Genomic DNA, 20,274 nt, shown 5'->3' with positions numbered 1-20,274 from the left:
TGTTCTGAGCTTCTTTTTAATGTTGCTTCTGCATTCCTGCAGGGACCTTCTTATGAAGGGCAAGCCAGAATAATATTATATTAACCATGAGAAAGAGTGACGACCGCCGCCTCCCGCCGCGCGCGCCTGGCAGGATCCCGTGTATATTTTGGTGCCCTTGTTCTGTCCACGCGTCGCTCGAAGCAGCTTTAGATCCACCCTTCTTTTCTGGAAATGGGATGTTGGGGTGGGGGGGTGGAGGTAGGAGGGAGAGAAGGGCTGGGGGTGGAGATCCGACTCGCTTTTCTTTTCAGTGGGTCAGGAGGTTCCCCGCCGCTCTTGCCAGGAGCGCTTTCACTGCCACATTTTTATTTGCACACAAAGAGGAGACGGGACCACTCAGCCAGCTCCGCCACCCCCGCGAAGATAAGCCGCCTTACGACACCCCCCTCTAACCCCCCCCTCAGGAATAGCCCCTGCGCTCCCCACCCCCAACCTCCCTTGCCCAGGATCGAAAGGACTCGCTGGAGATTCGCGAGGAGCCGGAGAAACCGCGAACACGAGCTTCGCTCTTTCTTCTTCTTGGAGATCTCCGAAGGGGCGGGCAGGGAAGGCGCGGAGATGAGTTTTGCCAGACGCTGAGAGGGGAGCGCAGCCGCCTGGGGAGTTCCGGGCAATTTCCGTCCTCCTCCTCCTCCTCCAGCTCTCCCCTTTTTCTCGGTTGCTTTCTTAGGACTTGCCTTCGGACTGCCTGGGCATTGGGAGAGAGGGGAGCGGGGAAGAGGAAACTTCGAATCTGTCTGGTCTTCGCTCTCCTCGGATACTTCAAACGCCGTCGCGGAAACCGCAGGCGCTTCTGGTCTCGATTAGACGACGGTCCTTCTCTGCCTTCGCCAGCGCTTTTTCCCAGCTGCTGAGAAAACCCCCTTCCTGGATTTGCAAGCCCCTGGGGGAGACTCTGACGGACCCATCGCTTGTTGCAGCCAGGACGGAGCCCCTTGATTTACACCCGTCACCCCAGTTACCCCAAAACCTCAAATCTCTTCCTTTCTCTGTCTCCCCGTGCGCCTTTTCTTCTCCCTTCCTCCCAACTTCTGAGCTCCCCTCCTTTCCAGTCCCCTCTTAAATAGCAGCCCCCCTCCAGCCAGCCCTTCCCACCAGCAAAGTGACCTACTTGACCTGTCCCCCCCATTTAAAAAAGTCATTGCCTTCAATTGCCCTCCCTCCTTCCAGAGGAGCAATCTGTTTCCCCATATCCTCTGATGTGTCAGAAGATAGCCCCCATATAGAAGAGCCCCCCCAGCAAACTCCATCCCACCTCAAACCCCACCTCCAGCTCCTGCCACAGGTGAGAAGAGAAACCTGAGGATTCCCTTACACCTTCCCAATACACCTCCCCTCACCTGCAAGGATGGGAGCTATTTGCCCACTGGCACTTTGCCTTCTGGTGGGGCTTCTGTGCCCCTTCAACCCTGCCCAGGTGGAGGCGCAGTCGGTGTTGACCGACCATGAAATCGAGGAGTTCTTGAAAGGCTTCCTGGGGGAGGTTGAGGAGGAAGACACAGAAGGTCGGGAGGCTGAGAAAGTGGCCTTGGGCGAGGAGCTTCCCGAAAACCAAGGAAGGCTGGACCCTGCAGAAAGGGGCAAAGCCCCCACGGAACTGGAAGAAGGTGAGAGAGATCATCTGTTGTGGGATGGGTGGGTTCCCCAGGGAAGAGCCATAGCTCAGCAGAAGGACGTGTTCTCTTCCGTTCAGAAGGCACCAGGTTTGCTCCTGAGCATCTCAAGTTAAAAGAATTTCAGGTGGCAGGTGATGGGAAAGAGATTCTGCTTGAGACCCCAGAAAGCTGCTGGGAGGGGCTGTGGATCAATGGTAGAGCATCTGCCTGCATGCAGAAAGTGCCAAGTTCATTCTCCAGCATCTCTAGGTAGGACTGGGAGAGACCCACCCCCCCAGCCTAAAAACGCTGAAAACCTGCTGCCAGTCAGTGTCTTCTTCTTTGGCGATCACTCGTAGCCGAGTAAGATTGTCTTCCATGAACACGGTTTTAACAGTGAGTCCATAAAGATATTGAAGCATCACTGGTGGTCTTTGCTTCTTCCAGTGTAGAGACCTGAGCAAGAGGGACCTTTGGTCTGACTTGGTATGAGGCAGCTTTGTATAGCCATTACAATGTGCTTCTAGGAAATGGTGCAGTAGTTTAAGACTCAGGACTTAACAATTTGGCAGGGGATGCTCTCTTTAGAAAGCAATGTGTCTTACTTCAGTTACATGTGGTAGGCCAGCTCTGCCTACCTTTTTTGTGTGCCTACTCTGTGTAGGGATGCAGATGGCTCTGTGGTCTAAACCACAGAGCCTAGGGCTTGCCAATTGGAAGGTCGGCGGTTTGAATCCCTGTGACGGGGTGAGCTCCCGTTGCTTGGTCCCAGCCCCTGCCCACCTAGCAGTTTGAAAGCTCATCAAAGTGCAAGTAGATAAATAGGTACCACTCCGGCGGGAAGGTAAACGGCGTTTCCGTGTGCTGCTTTAGTTCTCCAGAAGTGGCTTAGTCATGCTGGCCACATGACCCAGAAGCTGTCTGCGGACAAACGCCGGCTCCCTCGACCTGCAAAGCGAGATGAGCGCCGCAACCCCAGAGTCGTCTGGACTGGACTTAATGGTCAGGGGTCTCTTTACCTTTACTCTGTGTACATCAAGTGCTTGGAGGAGGAAAGAGCTCACTTGCTGGGTGAGAAGAGCAAACATTGGTTTATCTAGCTCAGTATTGTCCACACACTGACTGGGAGAGGTTCTCTGGGGTTTCAGAAGGGGAGCATTTCCAGCCCTACCTGGAGAAGCCAGGAATTGAACTTGGGACTTTCTGCATGCAAAGCAGATGCTCTAAGACTGAGCATCGGCCCTTCCTTTCTTTTAGGAATTGTGATGTGTGGTTCACCCACAGTGAAGCAGACTAGCTTTGTTGGTCTGCCACAGCAGAAACAACAAGGAGTTTTGTGGCATCTTCAAGGCTTAACAGAATAATTTTTAGTAAATGGTTCCACCAGTAAGAATCTACTTCATCAGTGTTAAATTATTATTATTATTATTATTATTATTATTATTATTATTATTTATTATTTCGAAGCGTGTGGTGGGGCATACTTCTAAGGATCCCAGACACAGAGCCAAAGTGAACACACACACCAGTTTGAAAGAAAATCTGCAGTATTAAAGCTACCCATATTATCTGTAAGCTTTGAGATAGATTTTTAAATATTTGGAAAATAGCGCTGCAGTGGGAGGAAGGCCCAAGATTTCCCCCCACTTTTCATAATTGTTATTGCCTGCTATTTGTGCAAAGGCTTTTGACCAAGGATGTGTGCATGTGTTTATCAGTTCCTCAACACTCAGGATAACTTAACCGTTTTAATAATGATTCCCAGCAGGGGGCAGAAAGGTCCATGTGTATAACCTCATAGGTCTGTCATTTTTTTATCTAGGATTGTGCAGTATTCTGGATTTAATGAAGGAGAGGGGATGGGGTAAACTGAGAAAGGTACACTTGTTTCCTGGCCTGTGCCTGTTTTTTTAAAAAAATATTTAGTAAAATATTATCATTAATTTCCTTCCTGGAAATTCAAAGCAGCAAACATAGGTTTAGCAGGCAATATCGCACCCAGACAATAACCAGAGTTAGATCAACTTAGTTTTAGAAAGTTGCTATATCATGTGCCCTGTGATTCTATGAGAGGAAATAGTATGGGTTGTTTTAAAGGTAAAGGGACCTCTCACCATTAGGTCCAGTTGTGACTGACTCTGGGGTTGCAGCACTCATCTCGCTTTATTGGCCGAGGGAGCCAGCGTACAGCTTCCGGGTCATGTGGCCAGCATGACTAAGCCGCTTCTGGCAAATCAGAGCAGCGCACAGAAACACTGTTTACCTTCCCGCCGGAGTGGTACCTATTTATCTACTTGCAATTTGACGTGCTTTCGAACTGCTAGGTTGGCAGGAATGGGTTGTTTTAGCGAGGAATAAATATGCAAGAATTTGCTGCCCCCAAGCAGCAAAGATGAACTGCATCCCAAAGCAGCTTTCCTGTACGTAGCTGATGTTTGCCAGGTGCAGATTTGCACCTGCACTGCATGGTTTATCTGATCCTTACTGAAAGCGCTTCCTGTGTTCTTTGGCGCCAGCGGTTGCTCATGCTTTGTTGTGCACAGCCAGAGCGGGAGCAGAGCCCCCAGGTCGGCAGAAGGATGAAAGAATTTAAATTCAAGTCAGCTAATCCCCAAACATTATGACTATCAAGGGGTTTCTGCTCATGGTTTACATGTGTTGAGCTGCAGGAAACTCTCACCTGACAGCTAGCTTGAGAGAATATCAGGAGAAACTGTCCCCAGCAGTGCTGAAAGACTATATTACATGCATAGTCCACCTTTCCTCCAAGAAAAATCAAGACAGTGCACGTCATTTTCCACTCCCCATTTTATCCTATCAACAACCCAGCTCAATATTGTTTTTCTGCCTGTAGTGAAGGTCAAGATGGGGTCCCCTCCATTCCATGTTCCCAAGCCATGGAGAATCGAACCTTATTTCAGTGCTAGCACCTGAGGCCGGCAGTTCAGTTGTAGTGATGCAGAACAGGCCGTGTGGCACACATGGGTGTTGTGACCTGTCCTGCACCCCCCTAATGGGGGTACGGCTGGGGGCACAAGAGGAATGGCTGAGGGTCTGCCACCACTGTCTGCCCGCATCTGCTGCCTAAGGTGGTTGCCTCACTCTGCCTAATGACAAGGTTCTCCCTTCCTGAGTTAAGTGACGCTGAGAGATAGAGACTCAGTGGGGATTTCAACTTGGGCCTCCCAAATCTTACTCTGACACTTTAACCACTATGCCACACTACACTCACTAACAGATTTCTAGGCTGCTTCACCAGGATTCTGTGCCCAGCTTTCCCGGGCGTCTCACAGACCCAGAAAAGCTACGCAGAGACAATTCCCTGCAAGAGATCATACCTTCCGACATTTCTGCGATGGAAATAGGGACGTCAAATAAGGATGCCCCAAGGAAAAGAGAGACATTCTGGGATCAAATCAGAAACAGAGGCAGCTTCTGTAAATCCAGGACTGTCCCTGGAAAATAGGGACACTTGGAGGGGCTGAGAGATGCTTGTTGACTTATCAATGTGTTCTGGAAACAGAACTGGCACTTGTGCCATACATCTGATATGACAAATGTACATATTTGTCATGCCATTTACACGGAGATAATATGGACGTGCCACATGTTTCTAACATAGACCTCTAAAACAACTCCACATGCTACCATCCAAGACCAAGCCCATTCTCCCATGCCCTGAAAATGGAGACATTCAGATATGTTCCCGTGACAGCTACATTCGTAGTTCCTTCTTTTCTTGTCCATATACCGTTGTATTTGTGTTTTTGTCCGCCCCTCTCAGTGGCGTAGCGTGGGTTGTCAGCACCCGGGGCAAGGCAAGTAATTTGCGCCCCCTAACCCGTGGATTTGCGCCCCCTAACCCATGGATTTGCGCTCCCTAACCCCCAGATGTTGCGCCCGGTGCGCCCGGCCCCCCCTGCACCCCCCACGCTACGCCACTGGCCCCTCTAACGTTGGTCTTAAGGCACCATCGTCTACCAGTCATGCCTCTTGCTTTTCAGGAGTCAATGAACTAGCCTAGGAATCGACGTTTGGAATTACACAACCAGAATCATGCAGGTTGGCATCTGTGTGAGGAACAGGGGACATTTGTGCATGCAGCCTGGATTTTCCCCTGCATGGTGTCACACCTGACCATGAGTCTGTCTGAATGCGGACACTTGTACAGGCTGCTTCAAAAAAATAAGGCCCCCCCCCCAATGCTCTTCTGCGTTCCATTCAGATTTCTATTCTCCAGTCACTGGAAATGTGGTTTGGCTCCCAGCACAACCTCCAACAAGATATCCTTGCTTTGCGGCTTGGCTGCAGGAGGAAAACTTTTGAGAGCTGTGACTCCATCTCGTCTTCTGTTCATGTGTGGATTTAGTACAGCTACAGGGATGGTACTTCTCTCCTGGCAGGAAGAGAGGTCGTGAATGACTGTTGCTTGGTAGGGTTTCTGTATAGGTGACATAGCAAAAAAAAAAAAAAAAAAAGGAATAATGTAGGAGTTGCCACTGGTGATCACAGATAAGCTAGAGGCCAGCTAGTGCTTCTCACTCAAAAAGTCTAAAAAATAAATAAATGAAAGTTGAACCTGTAGTTAAGCTATAAAGGGAAAATATAAAAGAGGCAAATTGCCATGCGGTCCTCACATGCTTTGACATGTTTTTTCAGCTGGAGATCAGTACAAAATGAAGGGAAGGCAAGCATCTGCATTTTACTGGGGGTGGGGAGGCAATAAGCCTCCATTCTCTGTAAACTAGCTTGCTCGTAAGCCACAACCACACCATAAAGTACTATTATGCCGTGTTTCCACCCAAGGAATCCTGGGAACTGTAGTTTGTTAAGGCTGCTGAAAGTTAGGTTAGCAGTCCCCTATTCCCCTCAGAGAGGTGGCAGTTCCAAAGCTCCCTGCGAGGAAGAATGGTTTGTTAAACCTCTCTGGGAATTGTAGCTCTGTGAGGGGAAGAGGGGTCTCTGAATATCTCTCTGCTCCCTTCACAAACAACAGCTCCTAGAATTCTTTGGATGAAGCTGTTAAAGAGTGTTTTAAGTGTATGGGTGAGGACACTATCCTGTTGTCACTGTGGGAGCAACTTCTGGTCCAGGTAAATTCTATTTTTTAAAAAATTTCTTTTTATTGAGTTTCACTTAAATAACCCAAAGAAAAAACAAAACAACAGTTTCAGAAAAAAGAAAAAATAGAAAAAATATCCATACATAACACGAAAATAACATCAATTTCCGTTACAGTTCTTTGTCTTATTCCTTGAATCTTTATATCTTTAGATATTTAGATCTTTCCTCTACACACCTATTGACCTCCTTCCCTCCCGATTTTGGGCTTCTTGATAAAAATTCTTTCTTTTTTCTGCAGCTAATAATTGTTAATGGTTTGCACATCGTAAGGTTTATATCAGACCTGCTGTAGTTTTTAAGTTTCTATAGTTTCCTTCAATATATACCATAAATTTATTCCAATCGCTAATAAACTTTGTATTTTTTTGGTTTCTAATTTTTTGCGTCATTTTTGCTAGTTCAATATATTCAAATAGTTTTGTTTGCCAATCTCTGACTGTTGGGATATTTGGACTTTTCCAATTTTGTGCAATTAATATTCTAGACGCTACTGTCGAATATTGAAATAGTGTCTTATCTTCTTTTTTAATTTTGTCCCCAATTATTCCTAGTAAGAAGGCCTCTGGTCTTTTAGGGAAAGTGTATTTAAACATTTTTTTTAACTCGTTATAAATCAGATCCCAAAAATTCTTCATTTCTTCGTAAGTCCACCACATATGGTAGAAATTGCCTTCTTTAATTTTACACTTCCAGCAGGCCTTATTTCCTGTTTTGTACATTTTTCCTAGTTTTGCTGGTGTGATGTACCACCTATACATCATCTTTTCCAAATTTTCTCTGAGTGTGACGCATGCCGTGAATTTCATTCCACTACACCATAATTTCGACCACTTTTCATATTCTATATTGTATCCCAAGTCCATTGCCCATTTTGTCATGACCTCCTTTATTTCTTTGTCTTTAGTGTCCCATTCCAATAATATATCATACATTTTGGATAATAACTTGGTTTTGCCTTCAATTATTTCTATCTGAAATTTGGATTTTTTCTCGCTTATCCCTGCTTTTTTATCATCCATCCATATTGCATTTATTTGATGATATTGCAGCCAGCCTGTTAGTTTATCTTTCAACTCCTCATATGTTCTCAATTTCCAGGTAAATTCTATAGGTGACCCGGGGGTTCTATAGGTGACCGGGGGACGGACGGGGGGGGGACGGACGTCATCTTGCATTTTGTCTCAGGCAGCAAAATGCCCAGCTCTGGCAAACAGAGAGAATGAAGGGAAGCTTGGCATTCTGTTTCGCTGTGGTGGAAGCGAGTTGTAGTGAACGAGAAAGGAGGTCATTGCTCCCTCTTTCCAGCGAGGCCACTGACCGCTGCTTGCAGAGGAAACTGAGGGCAGGCAGTGCAGGAATTTGTGCCTCTCTTCCCCACATGTGGGTGGGTGGAAGAAAAGGCCTGGCCCTAGAGGGATGGGTCTGCGAGCCCAAGCAGTTTGCTGCTCTCCCCAGAGCGAAAGACAGTCCCTGTGGTAGCACAGAAGGAATTCCACTCCTGGCACCGGCGCTGGGTTGGTTTGCAGCTCACTGCCCAGAGGGTACAAGTACCACAGGCTGTATGCTCAGCCCCACAGACCAAGGAATTACTGATGCTCAGAACTTTGGAATGAGGCTGCGGCTGTCTGTGGGGCTGTGAAGTGACATAGCCCTTACTCACTGGCCTTCCTTTAGAGACGGGGCCTCTGACTCACAGAAGAGAGCCCCATATGCACAAATTTCATGTGTCAGGGAAAAGAGGATGGAAAGAAAAGTTTCCAGAAAAATCAGTGTGCAGTCCCGGCTATGATGGCTATGTTCTGTCTCCATCATCGGAGGGATTATGTCTTTGAATATTGATTGCTGGGAAGTATGGTCTCACACTCAGGTCCCGCTTATGGGGTTCCCATAGGTCTCTGGTTGGCTACTGGGAGAACAGGATTCTGGGTTTGATGGGCTTAGGGCCTGAATCCAGCAGAGCGTTTCTTTTATGTCCTTATTACTCCATGAATCCTGGATATTGTTCGTTTGGGGGTTTGTTTGGGAGAGCCAGTGTGGTGTAGTGGTTAAGAGCGGTAGTCTCGTAATCTGGGGAACCGGGTTCGCTTCTCCGCTCCTCCACATGCAGCTGCTGGGTGACCTTGGGCCAGTCACACTTCTGTGAAGTCTCTCAGCCCCACTCACCTCACAGAGTGTTTGTTGTGGAGGAGGAAGGGAAAGGAGAATGTTAGCCACTTTGAGACTCCTTAAAGGGAGTGAAAGGTGGGATATCAAATCCAAACTACTACTACTACTACTACTACTACTACTATTCTTCTTCTTCTTCTTCTTCTTCTTCTTCTTCTTCTTCTTCTTCTTCTTCTTTTTTCTGGTCAAGCTGCTCTCAGTGGGGCCTCCTGCCTGATTCTCCACACCCTCACACCCTCTGGTCTGCCTTTGTCCATGTGACTCCCTGTGCTGGTCCCATGGTGTCAGGTGATGGTGTGCTTGCTCAAGAGCAAACAGGCAAGACTTCGATCTATCTTTTCCAGGCTTTATTCTTAATGCAAACTATTTACAGTGAAGAGCGTTGTAAGTCATGTCTGGCTCAATCGCTAGCAGAATCTGGGAGTGGTCGCTCTTTGTACCTCCCCCAGCATAACAGTCGCGTGACCCCCAACCTTCTCCTCCCCTCCCTGTGCCAAAACCTACCGCGCAGCGTGGGCGCTGGCAAAGGGGTACTTCCCTCCTCTCTCCCTGTTCAGGGTCGGTGTTGAGGGTCTCCCTAGCATCCCCTGGTTCCACCACCTCCTCTCCACTAGAGGTGGGTCTTTCCTCCTCGCCAGAGGAGGAACTGCTTTGCAAGATTTTCGGAGGTTCCCTATAACACAACTGCCTTTCCACCTCTCGCCTCTGAGCTGATGGCAGTTCCCTGACACGTGGGTTACCCGAGAAGCGAGGTCCAAGTCCGGTCCGTGGTCAAAGGTGCAACGAGGAGGCAGTCCGTAGTAGCTGAAGCTGGGTGCAGGGCAGGGAGCCGGGTGAAGTCAGGAACAGGCTTGCAAGCAGGGAGCCAGAGTGGGTCAGGAGATCAGGCAGGAAAGCTGGACAGGGTTCAGGCAGGAACTAGCAACCAACAATGTTGCTCCCGCAACTTGGGACTGGGGTTGGCCGGCTTTTATCTGCCCCGAGTCATAGGGCAGCCCCGATCCTCTGGTGACTCGCCTCTCCTGGCCTGGAGGCGAGCACTCCTCCTGCGGGAACTTAGTTCCCTCCGCTTTTCTGCCCTGAGCCTCTGCAGCTCAGGAGAGGCTGGAGGGTTACCGGACCCAGAGGCAACCTCAGCTTCCTCTGATGGGGCTGAGAGTGGAGCACCTGCAGGCAATGGGCCCTCCATCACCTCAGGAGCCAGAGCAGACTCAGCTGGTGCCTGCACCTGAGGATCCAGCATAGGTGAGGACCCTTCAGGCTCAAGCCCCAGCTGGTTCTGGAGGCGGGGACTTCTGTGCAGGCTGGGATCCCTCAGGTTCAGCCTCTGAGTCCAAATCCCAGGCCATCACACTCCCTCTGGGTTACGCCATCTCCCAGAGGTGTGTCCAACATGACTGTGAGGGATACCGCTGCTTCTCTGTGAACCTTTTGTTACTCAAAAGCAGCACCGTGTGGAGAACATCACAGCGCTCTATTTTTATTTAATTTATTTAAAAACCCCATTTATTTGGTTTTTCAGATTAAAATATTACAGTCACATATCCAACATACATTGGCTTCCAGTATATTTCTGAGCATAATTCAGGGTGTTAGAATCATAGAATCATAGAGTTGGAAGAGACCACAAGGGCCATCGAGTCCAACCCCCTGCCAAGCAGGAAACACCATCAGAGCACTCCTGACATATGGATGTCAAGCCTCTGCTTAAAGACCTCCAAAGAAGGAGACTCCACCACACTCCTTGGCAGCAAATTCCACTGTCAAACAGCTCTTACTGTCAGGAAGTTCTTCCTAATGTTTAGGTGGAGTCTTCTTTCTTGTAGTTTGGATCCATTGCTCTGTGTACGCTTCTCTGGAGCAGCAGAAAACAACCTTTCTCCCTCCTCTATGTGACATCCTTTTATATATTTGAACATGGCTATCATATCACCCCTTAACCTCCTCTTCTCCAGGCTAAGCATGCCCAGCTCCCTTAGCCGTTCCTCATAAGGCATCGTTTCCAGGCCTTTGACCATTTTGGTTGCCCTCCTCTGGACACGCTCCAGTTTGTCAGTGTCCTTCTTAAACTGTGGTGCCCAGAACTGGACACAGTACTCCAGGTGAGGTCTGACCAGAGCAGAATACAGTGGCACTATTACTTCCCTTGATCTATGTGTTGGTGCTGACCTTTAAAGCCCTAAATGGCCTCAGCCCAGGATACCTGAAGTATACCTCCATCGTTCAGCCCAGACACTGAGGTCCTCCTCCAAGGGCCTTCTGGCGGTTCCCTTACTGCGAGAAGTGAGGTTACAGGGAACCAGGCAGAGGGCCTTCTCGGTAGTGGCACCCGCCCTGTGGAACGCCCTCCCATAAGATGTCAAGGAAATAAGCAACTATCTGACTTTTAGAAGACATCTGAAGGCAACCTTGTTTAGGGAAGTTTTTAATGTTTGATGTTCTATTATGTTTTTAATATTCTGTTGGGAGCTGCCCAGAGTGACTGGGGAAACGCAGCCAGATGGGCAGGGTACAAATAAATAAAATTATTATTATTATTATTATTATTATTATTATTATTATTATTATTATTATTATTGCTGCAAACTGCTGTGGAATTGGAAAGCACTGAAGTTAAGATTGGAAAAAATGAGAAACCGAGAGAAACCGAAATTGACAGGGACTGACCATCTTTCTTTTCCTGCAGTGACACAGGAACCAGTGAGACAGAAGCCCAAGAAAGGGAAAAAGGAGAAAGCGCCCAAACCAACCAAGAAGCCTAAAGAGAGGCCTCCCAAGGGTCCTAAGAAGGAGAAGCCCCCCAAGCCCACCAAAAAGCCAAAGGAGAAGCGTCCAAAGGCAACCAAGAAACCTAAGGAGAAATCTCCCAAAGCCACCAAGAAACCATCAGGGGGGAAGAGAACAGAGAAGCCTTCTCCTCCTGTCCAATCATATGAGGAAGAGGAGCGGTACCACTTCCCAGAAAGGCCATTGAGCCCACCACCAGCCAGGGAGGAAGATGGCTACGGAGTGCCCGATTCATCCCGATTTCACTCTCCCTATGGGAGGGAAGATGAGCATTCACGAGTGAATGAAGAAGGCGGGGAATGTAAGTTCCTGTTTCTTTCTCATATTAGTCGTATTGCATGGGCAAGGGACCTTTCTTCTTCAGGGAGGTCTTTTTTATTGCATTTCTTGATCATCCTTCTTCAGAAACTCTTGATTAAAGCAAATAAACCCTGAAATTTTCCCAGAAGATGCTTCAGACAATGACGTGTAAAGCCCATTCCACTATTCATAGGCCCAGGGTTTCCAGGGCAGACAACAAAAGAAAGGTGCAAGGGACTTTTTTTGAGCCTGAGGCAGAGGCAGAGCAACCTGCTCTGGTACCCGGAGCAGTGCTCATCCCAGAGGCATGGCATGCTGCCTGCGGGGGGCGTGGCATGCCTCCTGGGGGGGTGCAATGAGCAGCGCATGGCCCGGGAGGTGCCGCCAATCAGGGGTCGGCATTTTGTCACACACCCCTTTGGAATGGCACCCGGGGTGGCCACCCACCCACTCCCGCCTTTGAACACCCCTGGCCTGAGGGCAGCAGTATTCCCTTCTGGGCAGCTTTTCCAGGACGCGACAGGGATCTCTGTGGAGGGGAGCATCTGGTTTGTGCACACACACACACACACACACGCACACACACACACAGAGATTGTGTGCACGGTACAGTGTGGTGTAGTGGTTAAGAGCAGTAGACTCGTAATCTGGTGAACTGGTTTCGCTTCCCCGCTCCTCCACATGCAGCTGCTGGGTGACCTTGGGCCAGTCACATTTCTCTGAAGTCTCTCAGCCCCACTCACCTCACAGAGTGTTTGTTGTGAGGGAGGAAGGGAAAGGAGAATGTTAGCCGCTTTGAGACTCCTTTGGGTAGTGATAAAGCGGGATATCAAATCCAAACTCCTCCTCCTACAATGGCCCTCCCTGCCCTCAACACACTATGCCAATTCATAAGTATTGCAGTATTTATAGTCCAAAGTATGTGCTTCCCTATAGAGGAGTAATGATGATATATTTTGAGATCTATGGGGCAAGGGATGGAGAGGAAGTGTAGCTATTTGGTAGGTCCATCTGGTATGCATGTGTAATGCATGCGCCAGTGAGGTCATAGAATGAAGAGGGAGGGAAGGGAGAAAAGCGCAGGATTCTAGGGAAGAGACAGTTTATTAAAAAATGGGTTGTTGTCCGAGAGAGTGGGGAGGGAAGCCAAGGAAAAGGAACTGAGGAAGAAGATGCTAAAGAGATGCCCGAGGGACAAGGGGGGAAACTGGAGGAGGGAGATGGCGTGCCATATGGATTTTTGTAATATTCTAAATTATATTTGTACCCGTTTAATACTGTTAGATATTACGCTCCAATGAGAGCCAGGCAGGTGGATCTGCAAACCACTGCCATTTAAAATTCCCATAATGCCCTAGAGGAACACTATGTCAGGGGCATTGTGGGAAGCTAAAATGGTGGCAGCACCCAGACCCCAGCTAGTGGAGTGCCATAAAGGGGTTATTTTAAATGGGACTGAAGATATGAGGCACCAGCAAACAAAATGTGAATATGGTTAATGAAACTGATAAACTGTAATTGACTTTTTATAACAGGGGCCCATCTACACGTTAATACAGAAACTTATTCTCCTCTTAGTAACTGTAGCTCTGGCCTGGGGACACAAAAGTAGACAACAAACTGCAGACCCCATAATTCTTTGGGGCAAGCCATTGCCACTAAACTGGTCTACAAGCAATCAGAAATGGGGAACTCGTTCTCCCCCCTCCCCAATGTATTTGAACTCTAGCTTCCATCTTCCATGACCATTGGCCATGCTTGCTGGGGTTGGTGGGAGTTCGAATCAAACCACATCTTGAGGTCCACCTGCTCCTCCCTGCCCTGCCCCAGCGTTATAGAATTGAATATAGATCTGTCAGGCACTGAATGCTATCCAGTTCATGACAGGCAGCTGACACTCTTGTAGCGCAAACAGCAACACGCTTAAGGGGAGTTGGTGATTATTTACTCGCTGTTATACTTTGTTAATTGGCCAGTTTTGGTTTTAGTCTATAGGATAGAGGGGTGTTGTTCATATTTATTAGACTTGGGAGCAGTTGCCAAGCAGCCTCTGCTCACCCGTAGGAACATGGGAAACTGTTACACTGAATCTGACCATTGGTCCATGTAGCTCAGTGTCCTACACTGATGGGCTCTCCAGGGTTTTAGGCAGAAGCTTTTTCCAGACTTACATGGAAGACTTACATGGAGATGCTGTGGATTAGACCTGGGACCTTCTACATGCAAATCAGATGCTCTTAACACTGAGCTATGGCATCTCCCCTTCCATAGATCAGATCAGTGCATATGTTTTTACAGGGAGCATGGCCAAGCGATGCTTTTCCTCTTCCCTTTCATATAACCTCATGTTTACTGGTCTGCCGGGGAATCTTCTAACCATCACAGATTATCTTCACTCTCTCTAAACGCTTCTTGCTACCCCTCTCCCTCTCCCCGCTTTCTGTATAACTCCTTCATAAGCAAGTCCAACTTAAATCACACTGACTCTATTTCTCCGCCCCTCCCTAAGGGTCTTCACCATCGTTTTGGGCTCCTAAACTAATACACTGCTGCTCCCACTCCAGCCTTGGTCTGTCAGGTACTGACGGGGGGCTTCTGCTTGTCCCGTGTCTAGAAAACAGTTTTCCGCTTGACTCTCACTGTCTAGGCATGGGTCTGAGTGGTTTTCCCCTTTGCTGCTTTCCCAGAGTAATCCCTCTCTTTAGTCTTAAATTGGAGCAATTGTCAATCTAGAGGAAAACTGAATTGCTGGGTGGATAAGCCCTGGCTTTCTGCATGCACTGCAAATTTTTCTCCTAGGAACTGAATGCCCTTGGAGGAGTCGTGGGCATCCACAGCCATATTTACTTTGGCCCTAAGACTTTTGCCTGGAACTACGGACTGAAACAAAATATGTCTGTCTGTCTGTCTGTCTGTGTTTTGTTCAGTCAGTTTTTCTGCCTTCCCTTCTTCCCAGTTGTTGTGTCTTTGCTTCCTTATAATCTCTGACCTAGCTCTTTTATTTCATTTTATTCCGCAGCTCTTTTCCCAGATGAGCCAACGGAACCACGGTGGGATGAGAAACAGGATCCAAGCAGGCATCACAGTAAGAGCAAGACAGCATGAGGGACATGGGGAGAGAGGGTGCTTGTGGGACTGTGGGGCAGAGGAACGTCCAAGCTGGGGAAGGAGGAGCGCTGATCACGGGAGCACGGGGGCACAGATCAGGAATGAACAAGGGTAAGTCCACTGGGGAGGAGAGGCATTGGACCAGGGTTTACCATCAGTGGGACAAGGAAGCTTTAATGTATAAGCACCTCATAGATCGACTAGGGAATCCTTTAAAAAAAGGATTAGACAAAATCATGGAGGACAAGGTGACTATGCTTTTCCTCCACTGCCAAAGACATTGCGTCTCTAAATACCTGTTGCTAGGAATCGCAGGTGAGCAGACTGCTGTTGTGCTCATGCCCAGCTTTCAGGCTTCCCATAGGCACCTGACTGGCCACTGTGAAAACAGGATGCTGGAATAGATGGGCCAATGGTCTGATCCAGCCGCCTTCTCTTATATCCCTATGTTCTTAATGTAGAAGCCGAATGTGAGCAGCTTAGTTCTATCCATACAGAGCAGGAACAGAACTCTTCGAGGGCCTTACTATTGTCCTTGTTAATTTTACTCATCTGATTTCTTCCAGCTGACTTCTATGAACCCCCAACTGACCCACAAGAGCCTGGAAGAGATCATTGGAGCCAGGAGAGCCGGCCAGGTGAGTCAATGCCCAACGTCCAGGGTGGACTGTTTGCCCAGATCTGCTAGCCTTAAATGGCAGCACAGTCTAGGCTGCTCCTAATGTTAGCCAGCCCTTTCCTACTCTAAATTTTCCGACCAGTGGGAAAGCAACCACTGTGTGCTAGCATCTGAGGGCCAAGCCGGCATGCTGCTAGCTTTAAGAGATTTTAAAATAATTCTGTGCCCAGTCCAGCAGCACACACTAAACTCAATACAAGAAGCAGAAATTCATTTTACTGTTCTGTGGCTGCCAACACTGAGCCATAAGCAGGCATGGAGGGAGAGCCAAGAGTCATGAGCCAGTGCTGACTTTCATTGTCAGGCCATGTTCCAGCTTCTCCTTGAAGCTTTGTAGCAAGGCTGAGGAGAACCTACGGCCATCCAGAGGTTGCGGCACCACACCTCCCACCATCCTTGACCCTTGACCATGCTGGCTGGGGCTGATGGGAGTTGGAGATGAACAACATCTAAAGAACCACAATCCTTCCAAGTCAGAAGGAACCAAGGGCCAGCCTGTTCCCAGAGCCTAGGAACCTTCAACCGACCAGGGGATGCTCCAGCCAGTGGCAGAGCGAGCTGACCAGGTGCCTGGGGTGGCGCACATGCCCTGCGCCCAAGGGTAGGGCCAGCCACCCGCAGGGCAGGGTGAGCCGGGACGGGACGCTCCGCTGGGCCTCTGAGGAGTCTGTCTGCCTCCTCCCACTCAGCTGGCCTACAACTGAGAGGGAGGTGGTGGGCAGACTGTTTTGGGCAGCGTGGAGCCTGCGGATGCCCAAGCCACTGCGTCATTCACAGCAGAGATGTGTGGCTTGGGCATGCTGCAGGCCCCACGGTGAGTGCCTGCCATTTTGTCACCCCCCTCAGTGGTGACACCAGGGATGGCTGCTCCCTCTTCCTCCGCCCCTGGCTGAAAAATAGAATTGGAAGAGAGATGGGAGAAGAGTCTGCTCTGTCTTTTTCATGAGAATCCTTGGGATGTTTGAAGAGAGCTACCTTGCTCCCCACCCCCTACTTAGTCTGCTCTTCTCCAGGCTAAACATGCCCATCTCTTTCAGACATCCCTCAGACTTGGGTTCCTGTAAGCAATGACTCACTGGCATGCAGAACTGCAGGTTCCTAGTGGCTCCCAAGAGTAGCTTGCTCACCATAAGAAGCACAGGCATAAATCTGGGATTCTTAGAAGGGGATCACCGTCTTTCTTGGGCTGCAACATTACAGGGCTGTTTTGGCTCTTGTGAAGTGACTCAGACACATTTAATCAAAGCAGCCTGAAATATACTTGGAGTCGAGTGTGGATTTCATACTCTTTATTCAGCTCATAGTAGTGAGGAGGAATGGAAGTTCTCCCCAAAATGTCTGCTTTATATACATTATTTACACAATGGGCCCCACGTGATTGGCTAATTCCGGGATTCTCCTGTAGGTCAATCAGGTTACAGATTCACTTCCACCTGGAGTTGGGTGGCTCCTGCAGACCAATCAGACTGCTGCATTTTGGATCCTATTGTTCTAGGACCAATCAGATTGATGCATTCTGAATCCTATTGTTCTAGGACCAATCAGACTGCTGCATACTGAATCCTATTGTTTTGGACCAATCAGACTGCTGCAATTTGGATCCTATTCAACTCAGTACATAACACAGCCCTTTCTCTTAAAAGCCCTTATGTCCTAGAGAGGTCCTAGACCCATGAAGTGACTGTGCTTCTTCTCCTCTTTATCTAGAGACCCCTGGAAAGGTCGAGCCGCCCACGCTGGATTACAACGAGCAGATAGAGCGGGAAGACTACGAGGACTGTACGGTGCTGTTGCTGCTGACTTGCCCTACCTGCATTTAGTAACCGTTCCTCTCCATAGGGGGTGGGGCATCCTGTTGTTGTGGGTGGGTAAGCAGTGAGAGGGATGCGGGTGGCGCTGTGGTCTAAACCACGGAGCCTCTTGGGCTTGCCAATCAGAAGGTCGGTGGTTCAAATCCCCACGACGGGGTGAGCTCCCGTTGCTCTGTCCCAGCTCCTGCCAACCTAGCAGTTCAAAAGCATGGCAGTGCAAGGAGATAAATAAGTACCACTGTGGCGAGAAGGTAAATGGCATTTCTGTGTGCTCTGGCTTCCATCACGGTGTTCCATTGCACCAGAAGCTGCTTAGTCATGCTGGCCACATGACCTGGAAAGCTGTCTGTGGACAAACCCTGGCTCCCTCGGCCTGAAAGTGAGTTGAGCACTGCAACCCCATAGTCACTTTTGACTGGACATAGCTGTCCAGGGGTTCTTTATCTTTTTTTACCTTTTTAAGTAGTGAGGGACCATAATTCCGGGGCAGTCAATTCTTTGTTTCCCCATTCCCATGGCTGTGAAATGGTCTGACCCTGCGTTTTCTGCTTCTCATTTGAGGCGGGGGATTTCCCCTCTGCAAAACTCAGGGAGGAATGCCAATAGTAACACTTTGAACTTGCCCTGGTAGCAAATGGACAACCAATCCAAGTCTCTGAGCAAAGGTTCTCACTCCTATCAGCAGCTGTGCTACAGAATTCTGTACTAACTACGGATTTGGGATCGAGCACAAAGGGAGGACCTCATACAATTGCAGTAATCCAATCTTGAAACCACTAGTTCTTGAACTCCTTTGGTCATTTGCACCGACAGAGCTTCATTTATTGTGCTTTCACAGCCTGCAGCACACACACCTGGGTTCAGGTGCCCAACACATGGCCCATTTCCTGCTCTCCGTCTGCACTTCAGAAGAGGAAGACTGGCTAGACATTTAGTCTGCATGACCACATTTCCACTGTCAGAAGAAAAGGAAGTTTTGCATTCTTTTCTTTTTAACCGAAAGGCTTTTCCCATGCAGATTTCGTGCTTCCAGTTTGGCTCTTAAGCTTGGAAATATTCCATGGAGATAGAACCTTCTCCCTGGATGCCCAATGAGATTATAATTTCCTTAAATGTTGGATTGGGAAAGGGGCAGATGGGAAACCAAAAAACGTGGACAGGGTGGGGGGAGTGGAATGGCATGTCTAGAATCCTCTACAAAAGCACTTTCACAGGGCAATATTTTGTTGCAGCCCTGCCCTTTGTTTAATGATTTATTAGTGCTGCCGGATTGCCTTGATAAGCTGTTAGCTTTGTGGAGAAATTCACAGGACACAGCTCAGCAGCCCAGACAGCTCTGCAACGCCCGTTCCCCCCCCCCTTCCAAAAAAAATCCCCAACCCATTTCCCCCTTGCACGTGCTCTGGTTCTTTTTGGCCAATGTGAGTGGAAAATGCCCAGTGCTTTCTGCATAATGTTTGACAGATGGGAGGGATTTTGCCAAAGCAAACAGAGCTGCCTTGCATTAGGACCGCCAACCGGAAAAGTGTCCTGCTTGGCTGGGTGGTCATTTCTCGCGTTCAGCTATTATAAGAGGGTCGTGCAGTTGAGACTTTATGTTCTCTCACCTCTAATCATCACCGTTATTATTTTTGCTGCGCATTTCTCTACCACCCGAGAACGGTCTGGGCAAAACTAGAGGCAGTTCCCAGTATTGCTATAGGTGGGGAAGTGGGGAAAAAGTGGCAACTGCAATACCAAGAGCCAAACTGTGTGGGTTGTGCTGGTACCCAGCATGGACACACTGTGATGCGTTAGATGATTAGAACAGCCTTCCCCAACCAAGAGCCCTCAATATATTTTGGACAAAGTACCCAAAACATCTGGAGGACTCCAGATTAATTCTGCTTGCATCAGATATTTTGCTGCCTCTAAAGAGTTTCCTCCTCTTCACTTACTAGTCCTGTGTCTTTCTTCCCAGTGCCATTCCCTGTGTTTCCGAAGCCTGAATTGGTGCAGATTCTGCTTCCCCTGCTCTAATTATTGCTGCTTTTTCTTCTATGGCCGTGTTTCCGAGCACGATTCAAAGTGTTGGTGCTGACCTTTAAAACCCTAAATGGCCTCGGTCCAGTATATCTGAAGGAGTGTCCCCACCCCTATCGTTCTACCCGGACACTGAGGTCCAGCGCCGAGGGCCTTCTGGCGGTTCCCTCACTGCGAGAAGCCAAGTTACAGGGAACCAGGCAGAGGGCCTTCTCGGTAGTGGCCCCTGCCTGTGGAACGCCCTCCCACCAGATGTCAAAGAGAACAACAACTACCAGACTTTTAGACAACATCTGAATGAATCCCTGTTTAGGGAAGCTTTTAATGTTTGAGGCATTACTGTATTTTAATATTGTGTTGGAAGCCGCCCAGAGTGGGTGGGGAAACCTTCAAAGTTAGCCCTACATAGAGCGCATTGCAGTAGTCCAAGCGGGAGATAACCAGAGCATGCACTACTCTGTGAGCTCCTGATTTATTCCTTTGCAAGCGGAGCTTGTGGCCAGCGCTGATCAGCTGTATGAGGGTGTCCACATTATTACATGTTGGAAAACCCTGAAGTCACATTTACGTTGACCGTCTTTATGGCATCAGCTTCCATAGAAGCTGCATCAGATAGAGCAATTCCACCTCTCCCACTCCT

The 20,274-nt window shown here is 48.6% G+C and overlaps 1 protein-coding gene across 4 annotated transcripts in view; it reads left to right on the top strand.

Annotated features, from left to right (window-relative positions):
- Positions 1-302: 302 nt before the first annotated feature.
- The window catches only part of AEBP1 (AE binding protein 1), a 55,218-nt gene continuing 35,246 nt past the window's right edge, over positions 303-20,274 (top strand). For 2 of the 4 annotated variants that reach the window (XM_081171621.1, XM_081171619.1), the window contains exons 1-5: positions 303-1,649; positions 11,614-12,015; positions 15,034-15,099; positions 15,689-15,760; positions 17,509-17,580. In XM_081171621.1, coding sequence (XP_081027747.1) covers positions 1,391-1,649; positions 11,614-12,015; positions 15,034-15,099; positions 15,689-15,760; positions 17,509-17,580 — 871 coding nt within the window. In that variant the 5' untranslated portion in view covers positions 303-1,390. The remainder of the gene's footprint in view (positions 1,650-11,613; positions 12,016-15,033; positions 15,100-15,688; positions 15,761-17,508; positions 17,581-20,274) is intronic. The other 2 variants (XM_081171620.1, XM_081171618.1) reach the window with 1 other exon arrangement.

This window comes from Podarcis bocagei, assembly GCF_964188305.1.
Source record: "Podarcis bocagei genome assembly, chromosome: 15".
In the NCBI taxonomy this organism is placed as follows: Eukaryota; Metazoa; Chordata; class Lepidosauria; order Squamata; family Lacertidae; genus Podarcis; species Podarcis bocagei.
This window is presented reverse-complemented; position numbering and strand designations above follow the sequence as displayed.